The sequence below is a fragment of the Podarcis vaucheri genome, assembly GCF_965113315.1.
Source record: "Podarcis vaucheri genome assembly, chromosome: 13".
In the NCBI taxonomy this organism is placed as follows: Eukaryota; Metazoa; Chordata; class Lepidosauria; order Squamata; family Lacertidae; genus Podarcis; species Podarcis vaucheri.
Window position 1 is genome coordinate 21,875,280 of NC_138751.1, and position 17,368 is coordinate 21,892,647.

Here is a 17,368-nt window from a genome sequence, read left to right on the forward strand (position 1 = left end):
AAACTGTCAGTTCTGGTTTCTCGGTTTCTCATTTTCCCAGTCTCAAATTCAAATCCCCACATTTCTGCAACAATTTGCAATTTTAAAAAAACCAAACTCATCAAAATTTATCAGCATTTTTAGGATGAATTTCTCCTTATTAGCATATTTTTGTATGATGTTTTGGCACGCATGCACACAGACACACATACAGCAATTCCCCACCCAATAACACATATTTGTGTGTTATTTTAATTAATATGTGCATTTTATGTGCATTTCCCTCAATATAAGCATTTTTGCATACACAGTTTGGCTGGAGAACTGCATCACACAATTCAGAGAAATGTGAATTTCAAAGGGCAGCTGTGTTTTGGTTGACGTATTGGTCCAAGAAGTGCCAGTTAGGTAGCTTTTCATTAAAAGGCAAGCTAAATCAAATTTCTGCCCCATTCCTACAATTCTCAGGCATTCAATACTCTCATAGAGCAACAGTTCCCAGGTTGATTTTAAGGAAGCTGTGATAGTTAAACCAGTGTTAAATCAGTTTTCATTAGGAGTCTAGTTTATTATTATTACTATTACTACTACTAGGGATGCAGGTGGTGCTGTGGTCCAAACCACAGAGCCTAGGGCTTGCCGATTGGAAGGTCGGCGGTTTGAATCCCCACGAAAGAGTGAACTCCTGTTGTTTGTTCCCAGCTCCTGCCCACCTAGCCTTTCAAAAGCACGTCAAATGCAAGTAGATAAATAGGTATCGCTCTGGCAGGAAGGTAAACAGCGTTTCCATGCACTGCTCTGGTTCACCAGAAACGGCTTAGTCATGCTGGCCACATGACCCTGAAGCTGTCTGCGGACAAAATGCTGGCTCCCTTGGCCTATAGAGCAAGATGAGCGTCGCAACCTCAGAGTCATCCGCGACTGGACCTAACGGTCAGGGGTACCTTTACCTTCACCTTTACTACTACTACTACACTACTACTACTACTACTACTACACCATTATTACTACTGCAACTGCTACTACTAGCACTACTGTACTACTACTACTACTGCTGCTACTACCACTACTATACTACTATTACTACTGCCACTTCCACTGCTAGTACACTAGTACTACTACTACACTCCTACTGCCACTTCTGCTATCCACTCTACAATTTCCAGAGTGGATTAACAGTCAGCCCCTCTTCTCAGGGAACAGCCATGCACAGTAATAGATCCTTCAGGAAAGAGCATTGGGATTTCAGCAGAGGGGCTGGTCCATTGGGGCGAATGGCATTTCCTCCCCTTAACCTCAGCCTGCCCTCAGCCAACCACCACCTGCCACCCTCTCACTTCCCTCTTGCCCAGAGGGTGGCACTGCCTGCCAGTTTCTCCCTCCTTAGTCCCTGCACAACTACTCAGCAGGGAGGAGGAGGAGGAGGGTGGGAACTACACTACAATTACTGTGGTGATTTGCCAGCCATCGGCTCTACAGCCAACTACTTTTGACCTTTCCTTCTTCCTCCCTCCCATTCCCGATGGGCACTAGCCACCACTGGCATTCCTCGTTATTCTGTTATAATTTAGGGCTGCTGTATGGGAATTATGGTTGTATCCGCACGGCAGTCCTGGACTCATTCAGACATTCGGGCTGGATTTAATGTGCTTGGAAGCAAATTGTGGTCTTCGGGGCATGAACACCCTAACGTAACGTGTGAACGGGCACTCCCGTGCACGCACATAAACCTATGCTACAGCGCCGAAGAGCCTCGCGCATACAAAGGCATTGGCTCAGCCTGGGCTGGATTTTTGAACCTGCTTTCAATTCTTAAAGGGCAGATCTGTCCCACACCCCCACCCCCTCTTTTGTTTTATTGTATGGAAAGAGAGTGAAAAGTTAGATGATTTGAGCCAGCTTTGCTGCGACGCCGACCCAGTTTCTCTTTTCTATTGAAAACGTGGCGACGAATGAGATTTTCCAAGGGTTAATATGATAGAGCAGGGGAGCGCGAGAGGGGCTTCGGAGAGGAACCTTCCTGCTCCGCCTCTCTGGAGATGGAGGGGGGGCGGCGGCAGAGTTTCAGCAGGAGAATCAGGAGCTTGTGGTGGAGGCGAAGCGGTCCTGGGGGTGAGTTAAAAAGAGGTCCTTGGAAGATGGAGAACGCAGCACCCATAGTATTCTTTAGCTGGAGAGAGAAAAGGGAAATAAATGTAAATCCATAAAGATCAGGGGGTGCTTAGCAGCTACCCCTGCGATTATTAATTTCCCAACAATACATGCTTTCTAATCAATATTGTTACCCCCCCCCACCCCCGCAGCCCAAATTCTCCTTTAGCTGCTTGAGTTTCCAACCTGTGCAGCCGAAAGGGATGTGCTTTGCTTTCAGAAAAGTTGTGCAATTCATGCATACAAATGGGCAGGAGAACAGACCTTTTATCAGCTAGATAATAAACAGACACCCCTTGGATATCTCTACCATGGACAGAACTGAGTGCAATCCTGAGTCAATGCTGGACTCATAAATACCCCATCCCTTGCCTGAGCCATTTCTGGAAACAGTTTGAAGCCAGGTTAAATGCCCTGGATTCCCCCAAACAATTCTGAAAAGTACTGGTTATGCCTCTGATTCCTTCCGAGAACTACAATACCAAAAGACCCTTGGGCGGGAACCCTGAGATTAAACAGGTTTCATTTAAAAGCATAGTTTGAGAATGTTGAGAGAGAGCCAACCCTGGTTCACTAGCCTCTCCCTAATCTATACCAATATTTCTTTTTTTAAAACCATATCTCATCATTTCAGGCACAATTGCTTCTCATCACTCAGAGATGTCACATTACTCTACAGATCATCATATCCTAATTAGGGCACTCACTTGATTCAAGAAACGCTAGTTGATCCATTGTAGCTGTTATAATTGATCGAATCTGCACCTTCATAAAACAACAGCCCTGGAGGAAAAAACTATTTTGCTCTTCATTTTTCAGTAATGCATCCACACAGGCGCTTTCTTAAAGAGACGTACCCTGATAGAAAAGGAAAATGTCTTTCCTGAGATGGTTGCCTGCCAGCACACATGCTGTTTGTAAGTCCTTGCCTTAAAAAAAATGATTTTTTTTAAAGGAAAAAGAAGCTGCTGCCTGATTCGTTCACACTTGTTATCATACAAAATAATTTGTAATTGGCTGATCTGATGTCTATTTAAACGATGTTGCTGTTACGATTCTTCCATGGCTGCCTCAAATCGCCTCATGTAGTCACTGATGGATGTGAGAGAGGGAGTTTCGGGGAGCAAGAATGCAGGTTTGAAGAGAGTGTGAAGGTGGTACCATGAGAGAGAAGATGGCCACAGAGGAGGGGGCCGAGGCAGACCTGGGGGCTGTGACCCAAGCGCCACTGAGCCTGCAAGGCATTAAAATGGAAGAGCAAGCACCAGCAGCCCTCAGAATGGGACAAGCCCTAGAAAAAGCAGGACAGGCTTCTTGTGTCCTTCGTGCCAGGAAGCTCTTGCAATGGAAGGTTTCTCCACTGGTCAAGGAGGAGCCAGATGCAGGAAGGATCCAGCGCTGGGAGGTCCAAGACCCAGAGACAGAACATCCCCTTTCTTTTGGATGGGGGACAACAAGGCCCCCTGAGGCTGAACCTTGGGATGACATCCCGGCACTTTTTGCTTCCTTTGAGCACGTGGCCTACGCCTGCCGGTGGCCGAGGGAAGAGTTGGTGGCCCGGCTTTTGCCAGCCCTGGGCGGGGAGGCGCAAGAGGCTTACCTCAGTTTGGACACTAGTGACAGAAGGGACTATGGGAAAGTGAAGGCAGCCATCTTGAAGAGGGAACCCGTGGCGTCGGAGAAGCGGAGGAGGCACTTCCGGCAGTTCCAGTACCAGGAGTCAAGGGGGCCGAGGGATGCTTGCCGGCGGCTCTGGGAGCTGTGCCGTCGTTGGCTGAGGCCGGAGAGCCGAAGCAAAGAGCAGATCCTGGAGCTGCTGATCCTGGAGCAATTCCTGACCATCTTGCCAGAGGAGGTCCGGAGCCAAGTTTGGGAGCAAGTCCCAGAAACCTGTGCCCAGGCGGTGAACCTGGCTGAGAATATTTTGGCAAGGCAGCAGGAGGCTGAGAGGCAGGTACTCCAGGTGAGAGGATCCTGCAGTTCCTTCTTGATCCCTGGGGTCCCAAGTTGGTCTAACCATGCGGGAAGTTTTCCTTAGGCGCTTATGCGAGGGGAGACAAAGCACCTCTCTCCTCCTGATCACCATCTAATAAAATCCTTCTCATGTAAAATGTCTTCATAAAGGCAAAGATGGTCAAAGCTGCTTTATGAGCTGTGAAAATCTGGTGCACGAAGGCTTGGAATAATATATTTAATTTGTATAGACTTTAGCTGTATGGAGAACGATGTAAGTGCTTTGCCCAAAGTTAGAAGCAAAGAATGTCCACGTCCAAAGACATAAAATCTAAACAGACAGGACACAAAAGGCAGGGAAGAGAATTAGGAGATCAGGAGTGGGGAACCTGCTGCCCCCCAGATGTTGATGGACTCTGGCTCCCATCATCCCTGACTACTGGCCATGCCAGCTGGAGACCCCCAAGGAAAGAAGGCTCAGAGCGAGGGGACTGGTGGTGGGATTACGATGGGAGATCAGAGGGAGAAGAGGGACAGGCTTGGAGAAAGCAGTGTCAGAAGCTGGAGAGGTAACAGGGTTTAGTGAGCTGGGAGAATCTGTGGCAGAGAGAAGTCTAGAAGCAGAAGCAGGAGAGGAGGGAGGCAGATAAAGAAGTCAGGGGGTCTCCCCTCCTACTGTGACCAGCTCCCTTCCCTCTGGTATCCCAGGACCAGAAGGGGGTTATGAAGAGGGAGGAGCAGAGACAGGTTTGCCAGCAGAGTCTCAGGTTGCTTGGGAAGGACCCAGAGAGAAGGAGATTTTGGCATCTTCTGAGTAGGAGCAAAACCTATTCAGATGAGTTGTTGTGCTCCTTAGGACTGGCTTCCCTGAGTTTATAATTTGTATGATTTATTGCTGGCTGGCTTCCTGACATTCTGACATCAAATCAGTGGCGTAGCGTGGGGGGTGCCAGGGGTGCCGGCCGCACCGGGCGCAACTTCTGGGGGGGGGCGCGCTCGCTGCCTCCGGAGTCGCCGAAGAGCCTCGGGTGCAGGCTGTAGCGGAACCGCATGTCTCGCAGCGCCCGGCTGAAGGCGCCCGGCAGGCAGCGGCTCTCAGTGCTCGCCGCGGAGGACGCGCCAGGCAGCCCCTCCTCACAGCCCCGCCTCCGCCGGTGCTGCTGCAGCTGCTGGGCCGTTGCATTTTCCTCGCCTCTCTGCCCCCTCCTCCTCCGGGCAAGCGGCGTCGTTTGGGAAGCAGCGCCAGCGGCAACTCACAGGTTAGGGGGTAGGGGGGGCGCAAATTACGTGCCTTGCCCCGGGTTAGGGGGCGCAAATTACTTGCGTTGCCCCAGGTGCTGACAACTCACGCTATGCCGCTGCATCAAATCATGCTGACTCGTGAGAGTCTCCAGTTCTGTCTCAAACCCAGTGAAGTCCTTTGCTCCCCCAAGCTGTTGCAGGGAGTTTGTGCCAGGATGTCGAATGCTCATTCCTACCAGCCCTGTTCCTGCATTGAGTGGGACCTTCCCTGCAATTTCAGGTGTCAGGGCCATTCGAGGACACCCTCGTGAGTTCCCCAAGGGCAGAGCTGGCTCCATCAGACACCAGGCAGAGCCCCTTCTGCAGGAAGGCCAAGCAGGCAGGTGGCGGAGGAGATGCCAGCTCTCTGGGTGAGTAGTTGCTGCATTTTTGAAATTCAAGTTTACATAGGCGTTGCCATCTTCACGGGGGCATAGCTTGTACTGTTGTTTTAACTGTTGAGTGTTGAGTTTAACTTAGAGTATTGTTCTAAGTGTTAAGTAGCATGTGATTGGTGTGCCCCCCCACAAAACCCAGAACTACCCCTACATTTGCCTCCAGCTCTCCCCTTGAGATCTCCCCAGTTCTGTAAAATTAGTGTGCAGCAACCCTGTTCACAGAATTTTTTATGGGACCATCCATACCAGCTGTTTCCGCCATGTCTTGGAAACAGCAGTACTATGTTCCAGTTCATGTGATGTCCCTTATTGGAGTTCCACTTCCTGGTTTTTAGGCCAGGGCTGATATCATTCCTTGTTCTCTTTTTGGCCAAACCACACTGCGTTTCTTTTCTGATGCAGGTTCTTCTGACACAGAGGCAACATGGGACTCCCTGGCCGACGAAGGGGGCCCTGGCGGATGTGGGAAGCGAGACCCTTCTGCAGGGCCAGGTGGGCAGGGTCCTAGACTGCTGTTATATACAGGAGACATCCAAATCCTTACAGGGGAGGCTAACGGCTTGAGAATTATGCAGCACAAAGTTTTACCTTTGTCATGAACTTGCTAGGCAGTCTTAGGCAAAAGCCACTCTCCGTTTCAGCTCCTTTCCCTCATGCTCAACACGGGCAAATAATCTTGAGGTTCCTGCATTGCGGCAGGGTGTGTGTGTGTGTGTGTGGACTAGATGACCCTTGGAACCCTTTCCAATTCTATGATTTTTACAGAGTTGCTATAAGAAAGCCAGTATGGTTAGTGTTGGATTGGGACCTGGGAGACCCAGGTTCAGATCCAGATGCAGCCATAAAGCTTACAGGGTGACTTTGTGCCAGTCTCACTCATTCTCTCTCCTCTATTCCCCTTGATAATAATAAATTTTATTTATACCCCACCCTCCCCAGCCAAGACTGAGCTCAGGGCGGCTAACACCAGATATAAAAACGATTGATTAAAATACAACTTAAAAACAAGATTAAAATACAACATTCAGATGCAGCCTCATTTCAGTAGAAACTCAAATCAAAAACCTTTTGGGGATGAAAACATCCCCAAGCTACAATTAGAGAGCTACAATTCCCTTCGAAGAGGGATTGACTATTAAACCACTCTGGGAATTGAGAGCATTGCGAAGGGAATAGAATGGTTTCCCAACAACTCTTTGCACCCTGAATAAACTGCCCTTCCCATAATTATTTATGGAAAGGGATGACCATTTAAAAAGGAATCACTGTGCTTGAGATGTAGGGTGTGAATGTGGGAGGAAAAAAACGAGAATTAATTGACTTGGCCAGTCATTGGCCAGACGCTACTTGCTATTGGGCTCCCTACTTTCTGCTTTGCTGGTCCAAATGGGCACCAGCTGTTCCTTACATTAAACATTTCTTTTCTTTTTATTCATAAGTGCATTTACACCCCACTCAGGGTTGACTGGCTGCAAATACTCGGCTGTATCGTTTAGAGCCTTCCTCTTGCCAGCTTCAGGCCTTCAGTCTTCTTTTCTCTCCGGCAGCTAGTAGCTGTGGAGCGGCATCCGGATTCTCTCCCCTCCCTGCACCAACCAGAAATGAAGAGTATGGAGAGAGGCTTGTGGGAGCTGAGGGGCTCCCAGCACACCTGGGCGCCGCCAGCAGGGACAGCGCGTACCTGTGTTCCCAGTGCGGGAAAGGATTTCGTTGGCCGTCGGCGCTGGCTGTCCACCAGAGGACCCACACGGGGGAGAAGCGGCACCGCTGCGCCGAGTGCGGGAAGCGCTTTGGCCAGCGCGGCCATTTGACGGTGCACCGGAGGATCCACTCGGGAGAGAAGCCGTACAGGTGTCCTCAGTGCGGGAAGCAGTTTGTCGACTCCTCTCACCTCACCAAGCACCAGATGACACACTTGGGGGACAGGCCCCACCACTGCGCTGAGTGCGGGCGAAGGTGTGCCAGTAAACGCTCGCTCGTGCAGCACCAGCGAATTCACAGCAGGGAGAAGTCCTAGGCCTGGGGATGAGCCTAGGCCCCTCTTGAGATTCAGGGGCTGAGTTATATTGCTGTAAGGCGGAGATTTGGCCCTCCAGCTATCACTGGTCTGTAGCTGCCATCATCGCTGGCCATGCTGGCTGTGACGGAGGACCAAAGGTTCAGTTCCTCATTCCTGGTGTAACTGAAGAGAAAGGAGCCCCTGTTTCCACCCTTTGTCCCCCTTGGGGAAGAAAGCAACAGATGCTCAGGGATCTTGGGGGGGGGGGTTCCTGTTGTTATTCTGTCTCTCACAGCTACAATAAACCTACCATTAAAATTATGGACTGGTCATTTCTTCGTCAGAGGGCAAACGGGCAAATTTAGCAGGGGATCAAATACTTTCCCCCCTCTCACTGTATATAGCATTGAGGAAGCATGCTTGGGTGAGCTGGTCCTGCATGTCTGTAGTAGCAGCCATCTGTGCCGAGTGCCCTGAATATCAAACAGAATTCTTCCCAGCCCTTGGAACCCTTTTGGAATGTAAAATAAAAATAAAAAAAAAATCTTTTAAAATTAATGCACTGACAAATAAGTGGATAAGAAGGCGTTCATGTTTCAGGAGCCTACTTGAAATATAAAGGGAATGACAGCTGAACCGGTGTTTGATTTGGCGGTATGCATGTCATTCAGTTCTGAAGGTGGGCTGAAGAATTTGTTGTTATATCTGCCTTCACAACATGAAAGCGTTTGTGACTGAATTTTACCCCAGGTCAGAGAGGTGTCATTGAGTATAGGAGGTGTGATCAGAATCCATATTTGTTTCTCTTAAAAACAGGCATGACCTCTAACAGAAGAGGTGACTGTAAATGAACTTAACGGAAGATAGTCAGGCCTACCAGACCAATGGGCCTGTACATTTATCTCTTCCCCCTCCCCATTACACATATTTTAGAGTGGTCTAAAATTTTGAGTTCTTATCCAGGGCCAACACTTGGGCAAAGTGACGTCTGGTGCCCCCCCCCCCCCAATCGATAAGTCCTGGTGGGCTATCCTGACTATGGCAAGGGCAAAAACAGCAGTGGCCTAGGCAGCTTGAGGCAGCCATTTTACGTGGGGCATTGTGGGTAATTAAAATGGCTGGTGCTGGGCTAGAAAAATAATGATGACAAGCAAGCATCAGCGATGGACTCCAAGGATGCTTGGTAGTTTACCAACAGGAAGTCACTGTTAAGACAGTGTTCATGGATTCATGGAAGACAATCTTACTTAGCTACGAGCGACTGCCAAAGAAGAAGATGAAGGCGAGGTCCCCTGCTTCAGCGCTGTAGACCATGGACAGGACTCTCCTGGGAGATGGTAAACTTGCCTTTCTGGGAGGTATCTTTTTCTTAAAAATAAATAAATAAATATATTTTATTAAAAGATTTACTTGGGTTACAAAAGTTCATGCATTGTTTCTGTTTTCAGTTGGTAGAGTCTTTTCTACAGATCAGTTATTCTGGGAGGTTTTTAAGCAGAGATGTTTTAGTTGAGATTCCTGCGTTGCCGGGGGTTGGAGTAGATGACTGGGGGGGTCCCTTCCCGTTCTACAATTCCATGATTTCAATATGGAATGTTTGATTGAATGGTTTTTTTTGGTGTGTTTTTTTAATATGACGTGGCAAGATTTGATATGTTATTAACTGAAATGTTATTAGTGAAAAATTAATTTAAAATTTATTTATTTATTTATTTTAAAAGAGGCCAATGAGAATCCTTGTCTCCTCTCCTGATGATCCTCCAGCCTGGGTCCTGGGCATTGCCGGCTCAAAGGAAGCCCTTCTCAAGAAGCAAAGCGGTGTTTCCTGCCATCTTGGGCCCCTCCAGGCCTGCAAGCTCCCCTGCTATAGAGAGATTCTCCCATGGAAGGGACACTCCCGGGAGGTGGTGGACTCTCCTTCCTTGGAAGGTTTTAAGTAGAGGATGGACGGCCGTCTGCCAGAGACGATTTGATTCCGGGGGTTGGACTAGATGACTCTGAGTGTCCCTCCCAACTCCATTATTTCCCCGCTCCCCCCACCCCGTTCAGCCTAAATAGACTCCAGGAGAGCAGTGAGAGCTAAAAGCAGGTTTATTGGGGTGGGTGGGGGGTGGGGAGGGACGTGGTCGAGGCTGCCACGTCCAGGCGGCACTTCTGCGGAGGGCGCCGGCTCCTTCTCTGACCTAGCGGTATTAGAGCACCGAGCGGACGAGGAGCGCAGCCTGGAAGAAGATGCTCGCTTCCTCCTCGGTGTCTTGGTTCGTCAGCTGTGGGAGAGGCGAAGGCGGGGAGCGTTAGAGAGGACAGAGAGGCGCAAAGGGGCGAAGGAGGGACCCACGTCTTTAGCCCCCGCCCGACGGGGAGGGAGACAGACTCACCCTGGAGTTGACGGGGTCCGCGAGCAGGTTCTGGGCAGGCAGCGCGCTCAGGTTGCTGCGGTCGCCCTCGCCGTCATCCATGACGAAGCGGCAGTCTAACTGGAAGAGGATAATCTTCTGTTCCTCCTTTGAGGGGCCGGTTCTACGGGAGGAGGGGGAGAAGAAGGTCAGCTTGCGGGAAACGAGAGTAAAGAGGAGATGTGTCGGGCCATGGCCTCGCCATCCATAGAGGGTCCCTGCCCGACGGGGCGGGCTTACCTGGGCACAGTCCGGGCGCTGATGTCTGCGGAACGGGACGGGATCTCGGCCCAAACGGGTTGCACGTGGCTCTGGTTGACTCCGCTCAGCGCCATCCTGCCAGCTCAACCTCTTGGTGCCGTCGGAGCAGGGGCAGCCCTTTTATCACCGCCCGCCCTGCCCCCCGGGTGGCGTCTCCCTCGGCCTCTGCGAGCGCCTCCTTCCCTCCCTCGGCCTCGGCAAGGATCCGGGACGGGGCGCACGAGCCCTGGCAAGTGAGCATCCTCCTCGCAATTCCTGCTGCCAGGCGGACACCGTCGAGCATCTTCGCTGGACGCTCCCTGGGCGATGATGACTCGGTAGTCCTGACACACACACCCCCCCCCGCCCTGCGAGGTCGGCCACTCAGTCTTCTACCCCCATTGCTGCGCACGGCAGAGGGGCACGAGGGGAGGGGAGGGGAGGGATGGCGCCTCGCAGAAAGCCGTGCGCGGAGGTTCTCTCTCAGGTCCTCGCCTGCGGGGGTGGGGGTGCAAGCTACGACCCAAATCGAACCAAATGGGTCGCTCCTTTGCCCGCCAGGCCAGTCGCCGGCAGGACTGCAGGTGCGGGAGAGAGGAAGGATCAGTCCATCCAGCTGAATGGGGGCATTTGGCCCTCGGCGTCCTCTCCCCAAGGGACTCCCCGGAAACTTGGCTGGCAAGAAAGAAGGGGGGCGGGTTGTTGTGGGGATCAGGACTGGCGAAGCAGCAGGAAAGCAGAGACCGTTCTCCCCATTCCAAGCCACCCAAAAGGGGAACATATTGAGGGTGGGGCTGAGAACCTAGTTCAGTAAAAATACGCAGGACTGAAGAGTTCATGCAAGGCCTAACAGGTTTATGGAAATCAACAAAGGAGCAGATTTCAAGCAACAACTTGGAACATGAAAAGAAAGAACAACACTTACCCTATCTATAGTTCAGCCCATCTAATTAGTGAGGTTAAATACAGTATATGTGGGAAGCAGCCTGGATTATTAGAAATAATTCTAGGTTATTAAACTGCAGCCCAGTTCCAAACTGACCATTTCCTACCCACCCTGAAATGAGAAAGAAGAATTTTGTTTAATTGCTTATTTGTTAATTAGGATTCATGGGGAAATGGTCCAGTTTGGAATTGAGCCCCAGTTCAGTAGCCTAGAAATTACTATGTGTTGAGAGTGCAAAGTTGGAGGCAGCAGGAAGCCCTCAAGACAGACTGTCCTGGAAGGAACTCCAGGAGATCAGCAACCAGGGATGATAAGTTGACACCTTCGCCACAGACTGCAACCAACGGTTCATTTCCTGTGTTCACCAAAGTTGGTGGTCATTATAGCTGCCCAGGGTGGGTCACCTACACATACATTCCTATCCACACCAAACCAAGTGGTTATTAGAGGTAATAGAGGCCATTATGCAGGGACCTGCCCATGTATTCCTATCCAAACACAGACAGTTTGCAGGGCAGCAGTTGAAGGAGCAAAAAGGGTTTTCTTGTGTGTGTGTGTTTCTTTGTGGCTGATTTGCTGTTTTCCCTGTGTAAAGGTCAGAGGGGGCAGGGTTTCTGTTGAGGCAGGGGATTAGCTGTGGGAGGAGCTTATCAGAGTTTGTAGGACAGCGGCGCGCGCCTAGCGGCGCGCGCAGTTATACCCATCTTTTAGATTTAGGGGAGCTAGTCTCAAACGTTTGTTGGGGGAGGCCTAGGTTTTTTTTTTGTGGGGCAAGTTATTTGTCCTGTTTTCAAGCTTTTTATGATGGAGGACCTCTGTAGCCACCCCCAACGACACGATCTCAAGATGGAAGGGGAGGGAACAGCTGCAGTCGCCTGCGATTCCTGTGCAATGTTTGCCATCTTGCCAAAGGTTGCAGGCAGCTTTACGTGCAGCAATTGCATGTTGATTGCCCTTTTAAAAGACAAAGTCCAGCAACTGGAGGAACGTGTAGCTACGCTCCAAAGAATTAGAGAGCTGGAGCTCTTCTTGGAAGCAACAGAGCACACTGTCCCCACCAAGGAGGAGACAGGGGACTCCCCTGAGAAGGAGGATAGTTCACCAACACAGGAGCCAGATATATGGAGAAACGTGACTCAAAGAAGTAGGAGGCCCAGGGTTCACTCTGATTGTTTAGAAATACACAATCGCTTTGAGGTCCTCTCCCCTAGCATGGAAGATGAAGAGCAGACTCCATTTGAGGATCTCTCCCTCATTACAGTCGATCAGGTATCTGAAGACGAGCAGCAAAGTCAGTCCTCAGGGAATGTGCAGGCGACCTTGGAACGGACAGCTCACGGAAGAACCCCGACCAAACCCAAGAGGAGGCGTGTAGTGGTGATAGGGGATTCCCTACTGAGGGGAACAGAAGCAATGATCTGTGGGCCTGACAAGATGTCTCGGGAAGTGTGCTGTCTCCCCGGGGCTAAGATTCAAGATGTAACTGAACGACTGCAAGGAATCATAAAACCCACTGACAAATACCCCTTCCTCTTGGTTCATGTGGGAACCAATGACACTGCAAGCAATAGCCTCCAGAAGATCAAAAGAGACTACGAGGCTCTCGGCAGGAAATTGAAGCAACTAAATGCACAAATTGTCATCTCGTCTGTCCTCCCAGTTGAACGACGTGGCCCAGGGAGAGAGGGGAAAATAGTGGAAGTGAACAGCTGGCTTCGCAAATGGTGTAAACAGGAACGGTTTGGATTCTTAGATCACGGACTGCAGTTTCTTGAAGATGGACTTCTGGCAAGTGATGGGCTGCACCTCACAACGGTTGGGAGAAATGTTTTTGCCAAAAATCTCAGAAACCTCATCAGGAGGGCTTTAAACTGACTAATGTGGGGGAGGGAGACAGTGCTCCTGAAGGTAGGAGTCTATCAATTAATGAAGATGATCATCCAAATGTCATAGACCAAATGGAGCAAACAGCACGCGGACCTAGTGGTGGGAGGAAAAAATCCTTAAATAAGAGACACGGGGGAATGATTAATGGACTTCAATGTCTGTACACTAATGCGCAAAGCATGGGAAATAAACAAGATGAGCTTGAGCCCTTGGTACAGCAAACTAAATATGACATAATAGGCATCACTGAAACCTGGTGGGATAAGTCCCACGATTGGAATGTAATAATGGGGGGATACAATCTATTTCAGAGAAACAGACCAGACAAGAAAGGAGGAGGAGTGGCGTTATATGTCAGGGATGTGTATACCTGTGAAGAGATCCATGATTTAGAACCTCAAAGCCAAAGTGAGAGCATTTGGGTCAAAATTAAGGGAGAGAAGAATAACAGAGACCTCATTGTGGGAGTTTACTATAGATCCCCAAGCCAAACGGAGGACATAGATGATGCCTTCCTGGAACAGATGGCCAAGCATGCAAAAGGAAGGGAGATAGTAGTAATGGGGGACTTCAATTACCCAGATATTTGTTGGACGTCAAACTCAGCCAAGAGCATAAGGTCAAACAGATTCCTCACTGGCCTTGCAGACAACTTCATTGTCCAGAAAGTGGGAGAAGCAACAAGAGGAACAGCCATTTTAGATCTGGTCCTAACCAATGTTGATGACTTGGTTAGTGGGGTAGATGTGGAAGGATCATTAGGCGCAAGTGATCATGCTCTTCTGAAGTTTACTATACAGCGGAAAGGAGCAGCCAAGCATACTAGGACTCAATTTCTTGACTTTAAGAAAGCTGACTTCATAAAACTTAGGGAAGTGCTGGGTGAGATCCCATGGACAGCAATACTAAAAGGAAAGGGAGTTCATGATGGCTGGGAGTTTGTTAAGAGGGAGATAGTAAAAGCACAACGTCAGGCAATACCATTGAGACGGAAACATGGAAGGTGCCTAAAGAAGCCAGGGTGGCTATCTAAAGAACTTTTAACTGAATTAAGATTAAAAAAGGATGTGTACAAAAAATGGAAAAGGGGGGAAACCACCAAAGAGGAATTCAAACAAATAGCCAGCACGTGTAGACACAAAGTCAGAAAAGCTAAAGCACAGAATGAACTCAGGCTTGCTAGAGAGGTTAAAAGCAACAAAAAAGGCTTTTATGGGTATGTTCGTAGCAAAAGGAAGAACAAAGAAACAGTGGGGTCACTCAGAGGAGAAGATGGTGAAATGCAAACAGGGGACACAGAAAGGGCTGAACTCTTCAATGCCTTCTTTGCCTCAGTCTTCTCCAATAAAGAAAACAATGCCCGACCTGAAGAATTTGGAGCAAATGATTCAGCAAAGGAAACACAGCCCAGAATAACTAAGGAGATAGTACAAGAATATTTGGCTAGTTTAGATGTATTCAAGTCTCCAGGGCCAGATGAACTGCATCCAAGAGTATTAAAAGAACTGGCAGATGTGATCTCAGAACCACTGGCAGTCATCTTTGAGAATTCCTGGAGAACAGGCGAAGTCCCGGCAGACTGGAGGAGGGCAAATGTTGTCCCTATTTTCAAAAAGGGGAAAAGAGAGGACTTCTGGAGGCGGCGCGAAACAGCAATGGCGGTCCTCTTTGGTCTCTGAAGAGGGGCTCCGCAGAAAAGGGTCGTCTGCTGCGGCACAGCGACGACCCACAAAGAAAAACCACGAGCAGAGTGAGCTCGTGGCCGTGGGACTCGGCGGGCACCTGGAGCGACCCCCAAAACGAAGAAGGGACCCCGTAAGGGGCTCCGGAAGCGTGGAGGGGAAGCGGTGCTGTGAGTTCATCGCTCTTTCTGCGGGAGTGAAGCCGCGCGGCTGCTGCTGATGAGCGCCGACCTTTCTTCCTGAAACATCAGGCTCCAAACTACTTACTCGTGAGTAAGGACCATTATTTGCGGGACTAAAATTTCTAAATTTGGCTGAAAGCGGGGGACGAGAAACAGGAAGTCCGTCTCCCGGCAGTGCTTAAAGATCAAAGGCAAAGAAATTGACAAGCTGGAAGCAGCTTTAAAAAGGATTATAAATTTGGGACTGTTGTGCGCTGGAAGAACTGGCTTACAAAAGGGTAAAGACAAGAATCTTTTCTTATATTGTATTGGATTTTAATGGGGACTTTCCTTCACTTTATGGATTATAAAGAATTAAGACACCAAACATCGGACTGACAGGAGAAAAAGAGAGCTGTCATTGCGGAAACTGTATTTATAAGAGAAACAGTTGCAGTTGAGTGTTATTGGAAGATACAATTAACGAAACTGTAACTTGCACCTTTTAGGAGAGACTTTGTGGCAATCTGGGAAGTGCTCTGTAAGTTAAAAAAGTTTGACTTTTGGTAATCTATTTGTGACTGCAGGGACTTTAATGGTGGACAAACTTCTTTCCTTATTACTTGAACTGTAACAACACTCCCCCTAGTGGAGTTCTGGATTTACAATTGCCTGGGAACAAACTTTATTTTGACTCTCTGCTGTTCTGTTATTTACATTTGGGAACTGTCTTTCCCATGGGATAATATACAGTTTGACCTTGACTCATAGACAGGACTGGAATGAGTGGCCAACCGAAAACAAGAGCTGCAAAAACGAAAGCAAGGCAAGCTCAACTTCTGCAAACAACTTTGACCACTCAGTCACGTAGATCATCTGTCCCAGCTGTTTTGGGATTACAAGAAAAGGGAGCTGAACAGTCAACAACAGAGGGTATGGCTGAAGGAGGATCTGATACCATCTTAAAAGAAATGCTAGAACAATTTGCAATTTTGAACAAGAAGGTGGACGACCAAACGGCAAAAATTGACCTAGCCACATCCTCTATTACAAAACTGTCTGAACAAGTAGCACAACATTCACAAGCAATTGGGAATCTTAAAGAAGCAACTGCAGAGAATCGGAAACTGGCTGAGGCAGCCAATTTAAAGGCAGAGCAAGCAAACCAGAAGGTTGAGGCCATAAAAGGGGAGGTAAGGCCACTCCACAAACACATCAGTGACCAGCAGGCCTATCTGTCTATGGTGGAATTGAGAAATCGGGAAAATAATTTGAGACTTAGAGCTATTCCAGAGCTTGAGAAGGAGGATCTGATTGGTTTTTTGACAGCGGAATTTTCCAAGTTCTGGGATATAGAATTAGATAAGGACTTTAAAATAACAACTGCGTTTAGATTGGGAAGAATCGCAAGGAGGGACAGGCCCAGAGACTGATTATTTTGAGATCTAAACAGGAGAGAGACAAAATACTAGACCTCCATTTTAAGAAATCACTTGATATTCAAGGCCAAAAAGCGGAAATTTACAGAGATATCCCAAAACAACTCTTGGACCTTAGAACCGCATATACTGATTTAGCAAGACTATTGAGAGGCAACGCGATTCCTTACAGGTGGGAGTTTCCTCAAAGCCTATCCTTCAACTATAAAGAAAGAAAGTTAAAATTAAAACAAAAGAAGATAACCAGAAGTTCCTGCACGACCACGGAGAGGACCTACAGAAGGGAGCATCAGTTCCTTGGCCACCGCCACAGTCTGGAATAGAACCAACACCCACACCCTCGGGTCCGGACGAAAAGAAGGACACCCCATAAAGAGGAACAACAGATTGATTCAGGATGTCTCTGCAGCTGTACAGTTGGAACATTCATGGAGCAAATTCCCCGGAAAAAAGAAGAAGGATCTTTCACATTTTGAAAAAAGAACATTTGGACATTATTTGTTTGCAGGAAACACATGTGACCAGACTCCACAGGAAAGTGTTAATTAACAAAAGACTAGGCCAAGAATTCATTTCATTAGATAGAGTTAAAAAGAGAGGTGTGGTGATCTATGCAAAGGAGAACCTGTCACCGAAATTTTTGTTTAAAGATTAACAAGGAAGAATCCTGGCAATTGAAATACAAACTCAAGGAGAAAAAGTTTTGATATTAGGAATTTATGCACCAAATGAGGGGAAATCGGAATTTTACAAGAAGCTGCATGAGACATTGCTGGACTATCTGGACTACTCCAACACCATTATGATGGGAGATATGAATGGGGTGGTCTCTACTTATATGGATAAGTCACAGAAT

The 17,368-nt window shown here is 48.6% G+C and overlaps 1 protein-coding gene across 4 annotated transcripts; it reads left to right on the plus strand.

Moving 5' to 3' along the window:
• Window positions 1–2,020: 2,020 nt before the first annotated feature.
• On the plus strand, window positions 2,021–9,124 carry LOC309517199 (zinc finger and SCAN domain-containing protein 23-like). Of its 4 annotated transcripts, none has more exons than XM_082196309.1 (5): window positions 2,021–2,091; window positions 2,765–4,093; window positions 5,606–5,735; window positions 6,165–6,254; window positions 7,310–9,124. In XM_082196309.1, exons 2-5 carry the CDS (start codon window positions 3,293–3,295, stop codon window positions 7,777–7,779), a joined length of 1,491 nt encoding a protein of 496 aa, XP_082052435.1. In that variant the 5' UTR covers window positions 2,021–2,091; window positions 2,765–3,292; the 3' UTR covers window positions 7,780–9,124. The 4 variants fall into 4 exon arrangements, with proteins under 4 accessions (XP_082052435.1, XP_082052436.1, XP_082052434.1 ...); XM_082196310.1 differs by having other exon boundaries at window positions 2,032–2,091; window positions 2,950–4,093; XM_082196308.1 differs by lacking the exon at window positions 2,021–2,091 and having other exon boundaries at window positions 2,589–4,093.
• The last annotated feature ends 8,244 nt before the right edge of the window (window positions 9,125–17,368 follow it).